At 40.4% G+C, this 15,364-nt stretch overlaps 3 protein-coding genes across 3 annotated transcripts in view; all 3 read left to right on the forward strand.

Moving 5' to 3' along the window:
- LOC129410137 (uncharacterized) lies at window positions 1–12,230 on the forward strand. Its single transcript, XM_055157580.1, has 9 exons — window positions 1–213; window positions 2,770–2,868; window positions 5,088–5,336; window positions 7,692–7,793; window positions 8,643–8,867; window positions 9,291–9,392; window positions 9,791–10,051; window positions 10,335–10,436; window positions 12,177–12,230. Exons 1-9 carry the CDS (start codon window positions 124–126, stop codon window positions 12,228–12,230), a joined length of 1,284 nt encoding a protein of 427 aa, XP_055013555.1. The 5' UTR covers window positions 1–123.
- On the forward strand, window positions 12,229–14,552 carry LOC129410138 (uncharacterized; the record flags this gene model as incomplete). The annotated part of the gene is made up of 3 exons (XM_055157581.1): window positions 12,229–12,402; window positions 13,527–13,628; window positions 13,983–14,552. Coding segments are annotated over 3 exons (636 nt in total), but the record flags the coding sequence as incomplete, so codon positions are not given.
- The window catches only part of LOC129410139 (uncharacterized), a 10,509-nt gene continuing 9,555 nt past the window's right edge, over window positions 14,411–15,364 (forward strand). Inside the window, exons 1-2 of the mRNA XM_055157583.1 lie at window positions 14,411–14,421; window positions 14,593–14,629. Coding sequence (XP_055013558.1) covers window positions 14,411–14,421; window positions 14,593–14,629 — 48 coding nt within the window. The remainder of the gene's footprint in view (window positions 14,422–14,592; window positions 14,630–15,364) is intronic.

The raw sequence follows: 15,364 nt of genomic DNA on the forward strand, positions 1-15,364 counted from the left end.
GTCCTCCAAAGTGTTCACGAGTCCACAGATGACCAGATCTATCACTTGGAGCAGGAAAGTGGAGGTGTGAGATTTAGAAAGAAGCCATTCATATGTGATTACGGATTCCAATCACCAGAAATTATGTCACCTGAGGATAAACCAGTGATATTGTCTGGAGGCATCGGAGCTTCCCAACCTGCAAACCCAGAGGTGCAGGCCATCTGTGACTCTGTAAGTATCATGAAATTAATGCTACACTGTGGAACTTTTCTGATAAAGGGCAAAGTATAGTTCTGCTTTGACTCAATGCACACTGCCGCCGTCACCTTGTCGCCGTCGTTTTTGATTTATGGATCTACATTGAGGTCTATGCACTGCCAAGCTTTTCACTGCCAAAACGCTAGGGGGCTAGGATATACAGTCATGGGCAAAATTGTTGGTACCCCTCTGGCAATGAAAGAAAAATCGACAATCATCATCACTGAAATAACTTGAAACTGATAAAAGCAATAATGGCGGCACGGTGGCTGAGTGGCTAGCACTGATGCCTCACAGCAAGAAGGTTCTGGGTTTGATCCCCGGGTCACCCGGGCCTTTCTGTGTGGAGTTTGCATGTTTCTCCCCGTGTCTGGATGGGTTTCCTCCGGGCATTCCAGTTTCCCCCATCAACCCAAAACATGCTACAGGTCTCCATGAACAGTTGATAGTCAAGGTCAGTTAAATACAATCAATCAGTGAACCACTACAGGTGGAAATTAGCACTGACGCTACAACCTGATGTACAGTGCATCTCTCCTGTTAAGGTAAAATGCAAGAATTGTGTGCTGTCCCTGTCTGAAATAAATAAAGTTAAAAAAAAAATAATAATTTACTGAAAATTGCCCAATGAAAATCAAACATTGTTTTTCACCTGTGGTTAAACAGAATTTAAAATAAATAAATAAATAATGAAACTGGCCTGGACAACTGTCAGTGACACTTCTGCACTGGTAAAGTGGTATTTTGACCCTTTTCTCACGAGCAAACTGCTTGAGTTGTCTCAGGTTTGAAGGGTTCCTTCTCCAGACGCATGTTTCAGCTCATTTCACAGATGTTCAATAGGACTGAGATCTGGGCTCACAGAAGAACACTCCAGAACATTCCAATGTTCTGTTCTTAGTCAGTCTTGGGTGTTTGTAGCTGTGTGTTTTGGGTCATTGTCCTGTTGGAAGTCCCATGACCTATGACTGAGACCAAGCTTTCTGACACTAGGCAACACATTTCATTCCAAAACATATTGATATTTTTGAGATTTAGTTGTATTTTGCACAGATTCAAGACACCCTGTGCCAGATGCAGCAAAACAGCCCCGGATAAAAACCAAGTCTCCTCCGTGCTTTACAGTAGGGTCAATCTTCTTTTCTTGGTCTGCTTCATTTTTGCGTCTGTGAACATAGAGCTGATGTGTCTTGCCAAAGAGCTCCAGTTTTGTCTCTTCTATCCAAAGGACATTTTCCCAGAAGCTTTATGGCTATCAATATGCATCATGGAAAATTCCAGTCTCACTTTTTTATGATTTTCTCTCAGCAGTGGCGTCCTCACATGAAGTCCACTTTAGCTCAAACCGTGGTGGATGTTGAGATCTGACACTGATGTACTTTGCCCGTCGAGTTCACATTTAATTTGTTTGGAGGTTGTTCTGGGCTCTTTTGTTCCATTCATATGATCCATCTCTTCAATTTGTCATCAGTTTTCCTCTTGCAGCCACATCCAGGGAGGTTGGCTTCAGTCCTGTGGACCTTAAACTTCTGAAGAACATGTGTAACTGTAATCACAGGAACATCACGCTGCTTGGAGATGGTCTTATTGTCTTTATCTTTAACCTGCTTGTCTGTCATTTTCTTTCCAGTCTCCTGACACAGTTCTCTTCTTCTCTTTCTCTGGTCCATGTTCAGTGTTGTCTCCATCATCTCCAAACAGCACAATGACACATGTCCCACTTTAAACAGACAGACTGACTAAAAACAGGTTTGAAGAACCTGTGATGCAGATTAGAGACACACCTAAGTTTAACATGTCCCTATTGTCCAATTACTTACAGTCTTTTCTAGGAGTACCATCATTTTTGTCCAGGCCAGCCTCATTAGTTTGTTTGCACAAAGCTGCATTAAACACATTATTTCTCAATGTATACTGAAAGAAAGGAAAGCGAAGTAGACGGAATGTATGTAGAGCAGCAGATGATTTGACGCTGGACCGTAAATTGGCTTTAAGGGAGACTCCACCAAATGCTCATCTATGTTTTCTTTAAGTTTTATTGCAAAAAAATACTCCCAGGATACTGACTAGGAGAAAAATAAGTGTAATATCATAGTGTGGAACATTAAAGGTAAATCATTAGCATCTCTGTGGAGAAAAGCAGGTGGTAGAAAAGTTCCATTTACAGAGGCCTGTAAATGGAACTTTTACCGGCCTGTAGTATCGGTGAAAAGAATCTTAAAGCCACAGTATTATTAAAAAATAAACCGATGAAAGTTTTATTTTTTTTATGTGTTTATTGCACTGAAAAACAGAAAACATGCGTCTATGAGTGGACTTGCACCTTCACAAACCTGGCACTTCCTCCTTCCTATTTCCATGGAAATATTGTTGCTCTGTCTGTAATCCTCCACAATATGGCATAAAACGTATAGTTATTAACTCTAACTCAAACTTTCTATTTCCATGGAAGCATGCAGGTGACGTGCCACGTCCAGAAAATTCCATACTGTAGCTTTAATGCTATTGCTTGTTTTTTTTCTTTTTCAGGTGAAGAGTGATGTGGAGGAGCAGAGAGGAGAGAAATATGAGATTTTCGAGGCAAAAACCTACAAGAAGCAAGTTGTAGGATATAACTACTATATCAAGGTGAGTCGGCTTCGATTAAAGGGCCCATGTCATGCAAAATCAACTTTTCAGAGCTTTCTACCTTCTAAGAGTGATGTGTGGGCTTGTATATGTTGCCAAAGTGGTTTTTAGATTGGTTCAGCTTTTTTTTTTACAAATTGTATCATATTTCTGTCACCCTCCCACATATCAACTAACATGAGTCTACTACAGTGATGGCGTAGGCAGCTACAGCTATCTCGCGTTTGATGTAGCAGAGAGCGCTTCACACCCGCCCCCTCTCCCCCGCTCCACTGCCTTCACCACCTTCACCACGCCTTCACCACGCCTTCACCACGCCTTCACCACGCCTTCACCACGCCTTCACCACGCCTTCACCACGCCTTCACCACGCCTTCACCCACTCACACACTGTCCTGCGTCTGCACCGTACAGGTCTGCTGTTCTGCGTTATTTATCTTTATTTTTCGCTTCAAACACGCTTTTTGTAACCATGTCCACTTGGAGAACGTGCGCATTTGGCTGCGATTGCAAGTCAAAATTATTTGTCATGCCGACAGAAGAAGCAAGGCGTGGCTGGAGTTTATTTCTGGGAACACAGACAAAAAGGTCCCCAAGAATATTTTTGTTTGCGGGCGACACTTCACCTAAGACTGCTTCCAGAACTACAGTTATTTTAAAACTGGACTTACAACGAAGCAGAAGCGACACTTTGGAAAAGGATGCTGTTCCCACGATACCAGGGTCCTGTGATGGCGATCCTAGAGTTGTAAGTTTACCGCTAGTAAACCGCTGAAGAGAACTAAAAACAGCGTTTATTTTTTTAAGATGATCTGACATATAATTTCAGTCTGCATGTCATCTCCCTTGTTCTACCTGTTTTAGTTTGACAAACTTTACGTCGTCCTACGATATTACATTGATGCTAACAACATAGCCTACTTCTTATTCTAGTGAGTTGTCTTCACCGCTTCTGCATGATAACAAAATAGTGATTACACCTCACACCCCAGTCATTATGACCACTGATGTTTAGTGTCGCCTGTACACATTATGACCTCCTCATTTGATTATAGGATTCAAGTTTGCCCAATTATACCTTCTATACATTAAAGAAAAATTTTTACTCGTTTTAAAAAACTTTATAAGTAGAATATTTCAACATATTAGCAATTAATTAAACTGTCATAAAGATGAACACTTAAACAAAAGCGAGAGCATAAGCTCATTGTTCTACACTGCAGTGTACACGATATAATATAGTTTATCTACTAGTGTTTTTTAATACTTTACCAATCAGTAATGTTCAGCTGATGTCGACGTTGTGCTTGTGCCTCAAAGTCCTCGTCCGATTCCAGGTCCAAAACATAAGGTTGAACGCCTTGTATCTCCATGATGAATAAAAGTTTATTCCTACCGCTATCAGACCGCTAAACGGGGCGTGACTGCAGGGCTGTACACAGGGTGCACGTCTGTCTCCCCCTCCCTCCCTGAGATGGGCAGAGGAAGGGCGGCTCACTCAGAGCCTATGTCACGTTTGGAGGGCGGAGCCTGTGCTTTCTCAGGACGGGTGGGGGAGGAGCAATAGTCGGACTGTGATAGAAAATTTAGATTGTGGATGTATTTCTGTATAAATACTGAGAGCTCAAATGCTCTGGAGAGGGAGATGGGAAGAGACGGGAGGAGACAGGGGTGAGAGGCTGTTGGGCTTTGGCCGAAACAGGCCTAGGCCCTGTCCATATCTGCTGTAACAAGAATAAACCTTGGTCTATATTCCAAAAACTCATCGGGCTTCGCAAATGGATTCATTATTTATCTTCAAGACAGATATATAATTTTTTGCCACAACAGGACTTTCATAGTTGATGGTCTGTGACTGACTCCAAGAAATCAGTAAGATTTCAGAACTATTGTGTAATGGATGTTCCAAAACCCAAATAGTGCTTGTTTATGTCAGAAGCAGATGAGACGGGCCCTTTAAGGCTTGGCATGATTGTGAGAATCTGAAAGTTATTTCTACATGAGACAGAGGTCATGACGACCTTTAAGGCTTGGCATGCTCTTATCCTCATGACCTGGCCTCGAAGTAGTCACCTGATCTGCATGGCTCGTGAAAGCTGTAGATTCCTCACAATGTATCAAATCAGAAATGGACATTTCCTGAATAACATTAGAATGAAACTAACTATGATATTACCCATTTTCAGCTGTTGCTCCTCCTTAAACTTCTGCTTCTTTAGGTCCACATTGGGGAGAACAAACATCTGGAGCTGATTGTGTTTGTGGGGCCCCCTGTCCTCCGTAGTGTTTACGAGTCCACAGATGACCAGATCTATCACTTGGACCAGGAATATATGAGATATACATATATGTCTGAGCCGGACATATATTCTTACGGATTCCGATCGGAAATTATGGCTCCTCAACATACAGGAGGCATCGGAGAGTCTCAACCTGCAGACCCAGAGGTGCAGGCCCTGTGTGACTCTGTAAGTGTCATGAATTTAAAGCTACACTGTAAACTTTTCTGGTGACACATCAGGTCAGATCTGTGGAGAAGCAACCTCATTCACAGTAAGAATGAGGTATTGTTTTAGCAAGAGAAAAACCTGTAATTTACTGTTAGAGATTTCCACAGTTTGGGAGGATATTTAAGTTAAAATAATAAATCCATAAGTTCCTTAGTTGTTTATCAGCCAGTATGGACTCAGCACACATTGAGAGCTTAATGGAGTGGCTTTCCAGATTAGAACATAAGTCAAGCTAGCATCTGCTGCTATAGCAGCTCAGCACTCAACTGCGGCTACTGAACAAGACATTACTACTTTAACAGCTCAGATCCAGCTAGTCACTGCTGTTACTCCCACTTCAACCAATCCTGCACCACCAGCTTCTGTTGAAATGCTTGGACCTGGGCCTGTTTTTTAGAAGACCCCAAGTGGGCATACCAGAATGCAATGGGGGATACCCTGATTAGTGCAATCCATTTTTTGATGAACTGCTCTATTCTCTTTGCCTTACAACCACACACATTCTCCAGAGAAAGCCAAGGTGGCAGTTGCCGGCTTGTGCCTCTTTTGACACTTTTGGGAGTTTAATTACTTAATTAGTCATTGCATTTACATGACACTTTTACATGACTTTCATGACACACAAAGTGTTTTGCAGTCCATTATTCATTAACTCCACACTCAGAAGTGGCAAGCTACTACTGTAGCCACAGCTGCACTGGGGCAGACTGAAGGAATCTGCGCCATCAGCCCCTCCAACCACCACCAACACTCACGCACACTACACTTTCTTCGCAAGGTGTTCAGAGCCACATCATGTAGACCCGATGCAGCTGGTGGTCTAATGGGGTTGTGATTGAATTTCGTTCTCAGGCCCTTCCAAGTCAGTGGAAAGTTGCAGCTGAAACTGATGCCTGTCTCTTGGGTGAGCTGGTCTCATATGATCTCCCCTCTGATCTTGATAGTTTGATTGAGCTGCCTACCAACCTGGATTGCTGGATCCAAGCTTTGCAAAAGAGATAAAGCTGAAACTTACTGGTTCTATCCTGGTCCACACCGTTGGGTCAGTCAGTCACACCCCAGCTCCTTATGATGAAGGCCCTGACCCCATGCAGTTAGGCAGAACCAGTCTTTCTCCTGAAGAGAAAGAATGGTGCTGACAGGGTAATCTTTGTTTGTACTGTGTAAAACATGGTCATTTTGTTTCCAAATGCCTAATGAAAGGGACAGGCTCATCATTTGGAAGGGGAATACTGATGACTCTATCTTCTATGCCTTCAGGCTTTGACATTTGTCTTACTAGTGAGAACCAATACCCTTTGCCACTTATCTTATCAACTTTTGAACTCCTGCAGGATGTGGTCATTTCACTAAACTTGATGTATGCAACACTTGCCATCTTGTCAGGATCCATGAAGGGGAAGAATGGAAGAATGCCTTTAACATGCCCCCATCATTACGAGTATGGGACATTTTTTGTCCATCAGCCTTTTAATAAACACTGCTACAGAGCCTGGAAATAGGCCCAGACCACCCTGCTCAGCTCTCCACAATGTTACTTTCAATGTTGTTTCAGCAAACCATCACCATTCTGAGGCTCCTGCATATCAGGCTGGTCACATGGTTTGGCTCTCCACTAAAGATCTTCTATTGAGGATGGATTCTAGCTCGAGCGCCGAAGTTTATCAACCCTTTTGAAATTGAGAAGATCCAGTGGCTGTACATCTCAGGTTGCGAAGAGCCATGCAAATCAATCCCACCTTTCATTTCTCCAAGCAGAAACCAGTCCGAAACAGCCCTCTTGCCCCTCACATACCTCTACCTCCGCCTACTTGTCTGGTCAATGGGGAACCAGCATACACTGTGAGACAACTACTGCGTTTCAGGCAGTTTGGTGAGGGGCTCTAGTACTTGGATGATTGGGAAGAGTATGGTCCAGAGGAGTGGTCGTGGGTGCCTGCTAGCTTTATTCTGGACGTTCTCCTTCCATGAGCAACATCCTGATCAACCTTTGAAGAGTTCTTTGTTAAGTTCTCATGCCATTCTTCCTGAGACCTTGGACGATCCTTCAGTAGATGATGAATCTGCAGCTGGCAGTAGTTCTTCTGTTTATCTGGACAGTGATTCTGAAATTTCAGAAGAGTTTAGTAAAGACACATATTCCTTAGTTGTTTATCAGCCTGAATTGTCATGTTACACATTAACTGTGTTTAAAATGAAAATCAGGCACCACAAAAAGCATTAACTTAACTTAACTTTAAAACATTTTTAAAAATCATTCCATGAAGCACCTTTAAGTGTTTGAGTGGGAGTGAATCTTGTGCTGTTGTTCAGGTGAAGAGTGAAGTGGAGGCGCAGAGAGGAGAGAAATATGAGACTTTCAAAGCCATATCCTACAAGAAACAAACTGTATATGGATACAACTACTTTGTCAAGGTCAGTTTCTACAATTGTTTTATTTTTGACTTAAGCAGCAAACAAAGTCATGATTAGAAAAACATGAAAACCTGTCATATGCACTGATGTCGTCAACATTCCCTGAGGGTGTGATGCTAACTGTAGGCTCTGCTCTGTATGAGGCTTCGTCAGACTCAGACTGTAGAAAGAAGTGAACTAAGAGAGTGTGACGTCACCCAAAACATTCGGTTACAGTCAAATGAAGCTCACTGAGGCTCGCAGTCATAGGAGCGAATCTGGAGCCGAGTTCAATATTAGGAATATGAAATTACAAAATGGCAAAAAATAAATAATAAAACTCCTAAACAGGACCATGAACGCTCGTATTGATCACAGGAGTTTTCAGATGATTTAAAAATGTTTTTTGGCTGTGTTTGTTAATGTGTGCATTGTGTCACCATGGTGACTCCTAAACACTCCCCCATTAGAGATACATGTAGAACACCCCCAGTGTGATGTTGCTGTGAAGTATCAATAAGGTGCGTTCATATTCTAGAATTTGGTGTCACTTCTGAGTCCAACCAGAAACTTTCTAGCTTTATTATTGTTCCTTATTCATCACACAAGATACAATTACCTTTCAAAAACACATGTTCAACTACAAATTTTATCAGATATATAAATGATGTAGTAATAATCAATCATAAATAGAATTACCAGTGTGTAGGCCATATCTAACTGACAGTCACCAACTCTATCTTAGTCTAGATTTTTACCTCAGCCTCCCTCGTACTCTTTCTCTCACAGTTATAACCATAGATGATTTCAAATTCAACTGTGAATAATGTCACCACTTTTTGTTCCTCCTTGAATCTTCTGCTTCTTTAGGTCCATGTTGGAGAGGACAAACATCTGGAGCTGTTTTTGTATGTAGAGCCTGACCCCAACAGTCGGCCCGTCCTCCGTGGGGTTAAGGATTTCACAGATGACCAGATCTCCGACTTGCAGCAGGAAATCAGGGACATGGAGTCTTTTCCTCCACAGGAGCTCATCGTCGGAGGCATCGGAGAGTCCCAACCTGCAGATCCAGGAGTGCAGGCCATCTGTGACTCTGTAAGTATCACACACTTAAAGCCACCCTGGAACTTTTCTGCTGAAGGCACGCTCCCCACATCTTCTGTCTACATTGCTTGACTGGAAAGTTCCCAGTATTTCATTAAAGGCGCTGATTGTCCTCAAAACCAAAACAGAACCAGTTTATTTTAAAGTGGTCCAAAGTTACTCATCACTTATCTTAAGTATTCTGAGCCTCATTATTCACCACGATGAATTTATAAGTGATTTTCACAACTTTTAGACACCAAAGGAGAATTTTGCCACCACAGTAATGCCTCAAGCACTAGCAATATAACGGCACACTTCCTGATTCTCTGACAGTGAAGCACTTTATAATCCGATGCAGACCATCCATGGAGACAAGCAAATGTCATAAAAATGACCCTCTGTGTTATGAGTGAATCTTGTGCTGTTGTTCAGGTGAAGAGAGATGTGGAGGAGAAGAGAGGAGAGAAATATGAGACTTTTGAAGCCATATCCTACAGGACACAAACTGTAGCTGGATATAACTACTTTGTCAAGGTCAGTTCCTACAATTATTTTATTTTTTATTAACCCAAAGACAATATTCTGATGATGTTTGACAATAAGAATCCTAAAGATTAGAACTATCACCCTCATGTGTAATTAGCACAGGTACTACCCCAGCAAACAAAGTCATGATTAGACTTTAAGCTCCTATAGAGTTGTTCAGTGTCATGTCACTTCCTGGTTCATCAGTTGGTTGAAAACAATGATGTTTACAATTTCCTCTCTTTTTTAAGCGACAGCATGTGTCATGTTAAAAACAGATTGCAGTTGTTTAAAGCCAACAAGTTTATAAGCACAGATCTATGGTTATAACATGAAAGTTTAATAAGAATTGGAAGATGAGCTGAACTGCCACTCTCTGATCCTCCTTGATTTTTCTGCTTCTTTAGGTCCACATTGGGCAGAACAAACATCTGGAGCTGGTTGTGTTTGTGGGGCTGCCTCACACCAACAGTGGGCCAGTCCTCCAAAGTGTTCATGAGTCCAAAGACGACTTGGAGCAGGAAGGCGGATTTATAGAGCCGTTCATATGTTACTTTCCCCCAAGACAGGAAATAATGATGCCTGAATATCCTGAGCCTGAGCTCATGACTGGAGGCATCGGAAAGTCCCAACCTGCAGACCCAGAGGTGCAGGCCCTGTGTGACTCTGTAAGTATCATGAACTTAAAGCTACACTGTGGAACTTTTCTGTTGACACATCAGGTCAGATCTGTAGAGAGGCAACCTCGTATAAACTCATCATGATGAATAATTAGGGTGCTCTGAATGCAGAAGGTAAGTGAGGAATAACTTTGGATCACTGCAAACTGTTTCAAATGAAAATCAGGCACAGCAAAAGCATTAACTTAAGTAAAAAAAAAAAAAAACTAGTAAAGTTCCATGAAACACCTTTAAGTGTTTGAGTGGGAGTGAATCTTGTGCTGTTGTTTAGGTGAAGAGTGAAGTGGAGGCGCAGAGAGGAGAGAAATATGAGACTTTCAGAGCCATATCCTACAAGAAACAAACTGTATATGGATACAACTACTTTGTCAAGGTCAGTTTCTACAATTGTTTTATTTTTTTAAACTTTGTTTTATTAGGTCATTTTATGTTATATATATAGTATTGTGAAACAAAATAAATCAAAGACCGAAAAAAAGGAAACAAAAAAAAAAATATATATATATAAATAACATAGCTAGTGACATCTGCTAAGATGTATAAAACATTTTTTACATTAAGTTTTGTTTTGACTGTAAGATTTCCACATTTTCCAATATAGTTCTCCTTTGTCTGAGGAGTGTCTTAAAGAAAATGTTGTTCGTTCCATAATCTGAATTACGTTGATTATATAAGTCCATTCTGAAACAGTAGGAGGTTTGTCCTGGAGCCATTTTCGTGTGATCACTTTCTTGCTGGCTGCTTGTAGTATCTTTTTTCAGCCCGGGTGGTAAGTTTCCCAAATAAAACACGTTAAAACTTTCTTCTAGCTGCAATCCTGTAATAAGCTTGATGGTTTTAATAATTTCTGTCCAATAGGGGGCGATCTTGGGACATTGCCAGAATATATGAAAATGTCCAACTGATGATTGTCCACAATTTCTCCAACATTTACCTTGTTCTGCATTCTTAGTCTTGGTTCTTTAATTCTAAGGGGTAATGAAGTACGGTGTTTTTCCACATAACTCTCTCTCCATAAGTCAGAGCTTGAGGTTGTTAAAATGGTTTTACATATATTTAACCAATGTATATGGTAGAGTTTGTTTTTCTTGACTGTAGGACAAGGTATGTGGAGGAGAGATATGTTTTTTAGTAAGTTTTCCTTTACACACGTCTATAAAAAAGCCCAATCAAGGCATCGCTCTTTTTTTGGGTTTTGGGGTCTGACATTTGCATTAAAATGATGCCTCAGCTGGAGATACCTAAAAGTAAAATCTTTTTTACAGTTGTTTTTTTTGCAAAACAAAGTTAGCAGAAAAAAAAGAAAACCATGTTAGAAAAACATGAAAAACCTGTCATATGCACTGATGTCGTCAACATTCCCTGAGGGTGTGATGCTAACTGTAGGCTCTGCTCTGTATGAGGCTTCGTCAGACTCAGACTGTAGAAAGAAGTGAACTAAGAGAGTGTGACGTCACACAAAACATTCGGTTACAGTCAAATGAAGCTCACTGAGGCTCGCAGTCATAGGAGCGAATCTGGAGCCGAGTTCCATATTAGGAATATGAAATTACAAAATGGCAAAAAATAAATAATAAAACTCCTAAACAGGACCATGAACGCTCGTATTGATCACACAGGAGTTTTCAGATGATTTAAAAAATTTTTTGGCTGTGTTTGTTAATGTGTGTGTGCATTGTGTCACCATGGTGACTCCTAAACATTCCCCCCATTAGAGATACATGTAGACCACCCCCAGTGTGATGTTGCTGTGAAGTATCAATAAGGTGCGTTCATATTCTAGAATTTGGTGTCACTTCTGAGTCCAACCAGAAACTTTCTCGCTTTTTTATTGTTCCTTATTCATCACACAAGATACAATTACCTTTCAAAAACACATGTTCAACTACATATTTTATCAGATATATAAATGATGTAGTAAAAATCAATCATAAATAGAATTACCAGTGTCTTATCTAACTGACAGTCACCACTAACACTAGTTTAGTCTAGCTTCTTACCTCAGCCTCCCTCGTACTCTTTCTGTCACAGTTATAACCATAGATGATTTCAAATTCAACTGTGAATAATGTCACCACTTTTTTGTTCCTCGTTGAATCTTCTGCTTCTTTAGGTCCATGTTGGTGGCAACAAACATCTGGAGCTGTTTTTTGTATGTAGAGCCTGACCCCAACAGTCGGCCCGACCTCCGTGGGGTTAAGGATTTCACAGATGACCAGATCTCCGACTTGCAGCAGGAAATCAGAGACATAGAGCGTTTTCCTCCACAGGAGCTCATCGTCGGAGGCATTGGAGAGTCCCAACCTGCAGATCCAGAGGTGCAGGCCATTTGTGACTCTGTAAGTATCATGAACTTAAAGACACAGTGTGGAATTTTTCTGTTGAGGGCACTCTCCCCACACCTTCTGCTTACACTGCTTGACTGGAAAGTTCTCCAGTATGGCATTAAGGGCGCTGTACCTGATTGTCCTCAAAACCAAAACAAAACCAGTTGGTAAACGTCACATTTTGTATACATCACTTTTCCTCTTCAAAGCACTCATAGATCTTTACATATAAAAAAAACACTCACACATTCATACACCAGTGTACATAGACACTGAGGCTCAGCCAGTGATGTTTTACGTTGAGAGCAGGATTCAAACTGCCAACTTTTGGGTCAGTGGACAAACACTCTACAAACTGGTCCAAAGTTACTCCTCAAGTAAGTAATGGCTGAAGGACTAGTAATATAACAGCACACTTCCTGATTCTCTGACAATAAAACACTTTTATAATGGATGCAGACAGTACACAGTGGATTATTTTTGACCTCAAGAGCTGCTTATACAATGTGTCTGTAGTGAGGCAAGAATTGAACTCTTCTAAACAGAAAAGCACCAGGTCAGATCTGTGGAGAGGGCCTATAAAAAGGTCCTGTATTACAGAAAATGGATTCTTGAGTTTTTACACATGTTATAATGTTACCTCATCGTCTACATCTCCAAAGCTCAAAATGCTCTGTTCCACCTTGTGATGTCATGAAGTAGTAGTTTTCAAGTGAACAGCTCCTTTTACTTTTAGTTCAGTAGAGATCGACAATTCCACGACTGAAATCATCCAAATGATTCTAGTGAAGTGTGGAAAACACAGTGGAGCACTTCCTGTATTATCAGAGGCATCACAAGGTGGAACAGAGTTTTCTGTTTGAGAGAAAAATTCACACAAATATGTCTGATTTGTGTTAAACATGTGTAAATTAAAAACAAACAAAAAAAACTCTGAGGATGTTTTCACGAGGAAATATTATTATAACATAAATCAGAACATAGTGTACAATGGGACTTTTAATAAATACAAGATAGATAGATGTTTAATGCAATACTGTGGAACATTTCAGGCAAACTAACTTATCCATGGAGACAAGTAAGTGTCATAAAAAATGACCTTCTGTATTATGAGTGAATCTTGTGCTGTTGTTCAGGTGAAGAGAGATGTGGAGGAGAAGAGAGGAGAGAAATATGAGACTTTTGAAGCCATATCCTACAGGACACAAGTTGTAGCTGGAACCAACTACACTGTCAAGGTCAGTTCCTACAATTGTTTTATTTTTTATTAACCCAAAGACAATATTCTGATGATATTTTGACAATAAGAATCTTAAGCTCCTATAGAGCTTAAAGTTCAGCTATAAAGTTCATCTATATTGTTCAGTGTCATGTCACTTCCTGGTTCATCAGTTGGTTGAAAACAATGATGTTTACAATTTCCTCTCTTTTTTAAGCGACAGCATGTGTCATGTTAAAAACAGATTGCAGTTGTTTAAAGCCAACAAGTTTATAAGCACAGATCTATGGTTATAACATGAAAGTTTAATAAGAATTGGAAGATGAGCTGAACTGCCACTCTCTGATCCTCCTTGAATCTTCTGCTTCTTTAGGTCCACATTGGGCAGAACAAACATCTGGAGCTGGTTGTGTTTGTGGGGCTGCCTCACACCAACAGTGGGCCAGTCCTCCAAAGTGTTCATGAGTCCAAAGACGACTTGGAGCAGGAAGGCGGATTTATAGAGCCGTTCATATGTTACTTTCCCCCAAGACAGGAAATAATGATGCCTGAATATCCTGAGCCTGAGCTCATGACTGGAGGCATCGGAAAGTCCCAACCTGCAGACCCAGAGGTGCAGGCCCTGTGTGACTCTGTAAGTATCATGAACTTAAAGCTACACTGTGGAACTTTTCTGTTGACACATCAGGTCAGATCTGTAGAGAGGCAACCTCGTATAAACTCATCATGGTGAATAATTAGGGTGCTCTGAATGCAGAAGGTAAGTGAGGAATAACTTTGGATCACTGCAAACTGTTTCAAATGAAAATCAGGCACAGCAAAAGCATTAACTTAAGTAAAAAAAAAAAAAACTAGTAAAGTTCCATGAAACACCTTTAAGTGTTTGAGTGGGAGTGAATCTTGTGCTGTTGTTTAGGTGAAGAGTGAAGTGGAGGCGCAGAGAGGAGAGAAATATGAGACTTTCAAGAGCCATATCCTACAAGACAACAAACTGTATATGGATACAACTACTTTGTCAAGGTCAGTTTCTACAATTGTTTTATTTTTTTAAACTTTGTTTTATTAGGTCATTTTAGTTATGTATATCACATATCACATATTTACATAAACAAATTATTAGTATTGTGAAACAAAAATAAATCAAAAGACCGACCAAAAAAGGAAACAAAAAAAAAAATATATATATATATAAATAACATAGCTAGTGACATCTGCTAAGATGTATAAAACATTTTTACATTAAGTTTTTGTTTTGACTGTAAGATTTCCACATTTTCCAATATAGTTCTCCTTTGTCTGAGGAGTGTCTTAAAGAAAATGTTGTTCGTTCCATAATCTGAATTACGTTGATTATATAAGTCATTCTGAAACAGTAGGAGGTTTGTCCTGGAGCCATTTTCGTGTGATCACTTTCTTGCTGGCTGCTTGTAGTATCTTTTTTCAGCCCGGGTGGTAAGTTTCCCAAATAAACACGTTAAAACTTTCTTCTAGCTGCAATCCTGTAATAAGCTTGATGGTTTTAATAATTTCTGTCCAATAGGGGGCGATCTTGGGACATTGCCAGAATATATGAAAATGTCCAACTGATGATTGTCCACAATTTCTCCAACATTTACCTTGTTCTGCATTCTTAGTCTTGGTTCTTTAATTCTAGGGGTAATGAAGTATCTCACGGTGTTTTTCCACATAAACTCTCTCCATAAGTCAGAGCTTGAGGTTGTTAAAATGGTTTTACATATATTTCTTGTATTGTGT

Source organism: Boleophthalmus pectinirostris, unplaced genomic scaffold, assembly GCF_026225935.1.
Source record: "Boleophthalmus pectinirostris isolate CB_2022bp ecotype Guang Dong unplaced genomic scaffold, ASM2622593v1 HiC_scaffold_21, whole genome shotgun sequence".
Lineage (NCBI taxonomy): Eukaryota > Metazoa > Chordata > Actinopteri > Gobiiformes > Gobiidae > Boleophthalmus > Boleophthalmus pectinirostris.

Coding starts and splice junctions, on each gene's coding strand:
- LOC129410137 (XM_055157580.1), top strand. CDS start 124: ATGTCACCTGAGGATAAACCAGTGATATTGTCTGGAGGCATCGGAGCT. Junction 9,393..9,790: donor GATATAACTACTTTGTCAAG/GTCAGTTCCTAC, acceptor CTGCTTCTTTAG/GTCCACATTGGGCAGAACAA. Junction 10,052..10,334: donor TGCAGGCCCTGTGTGACTCT/GTAAGTATCATG, acceptor GCTGTTGTTTAG/GTGAAGAGTGAAGTGGAGGC.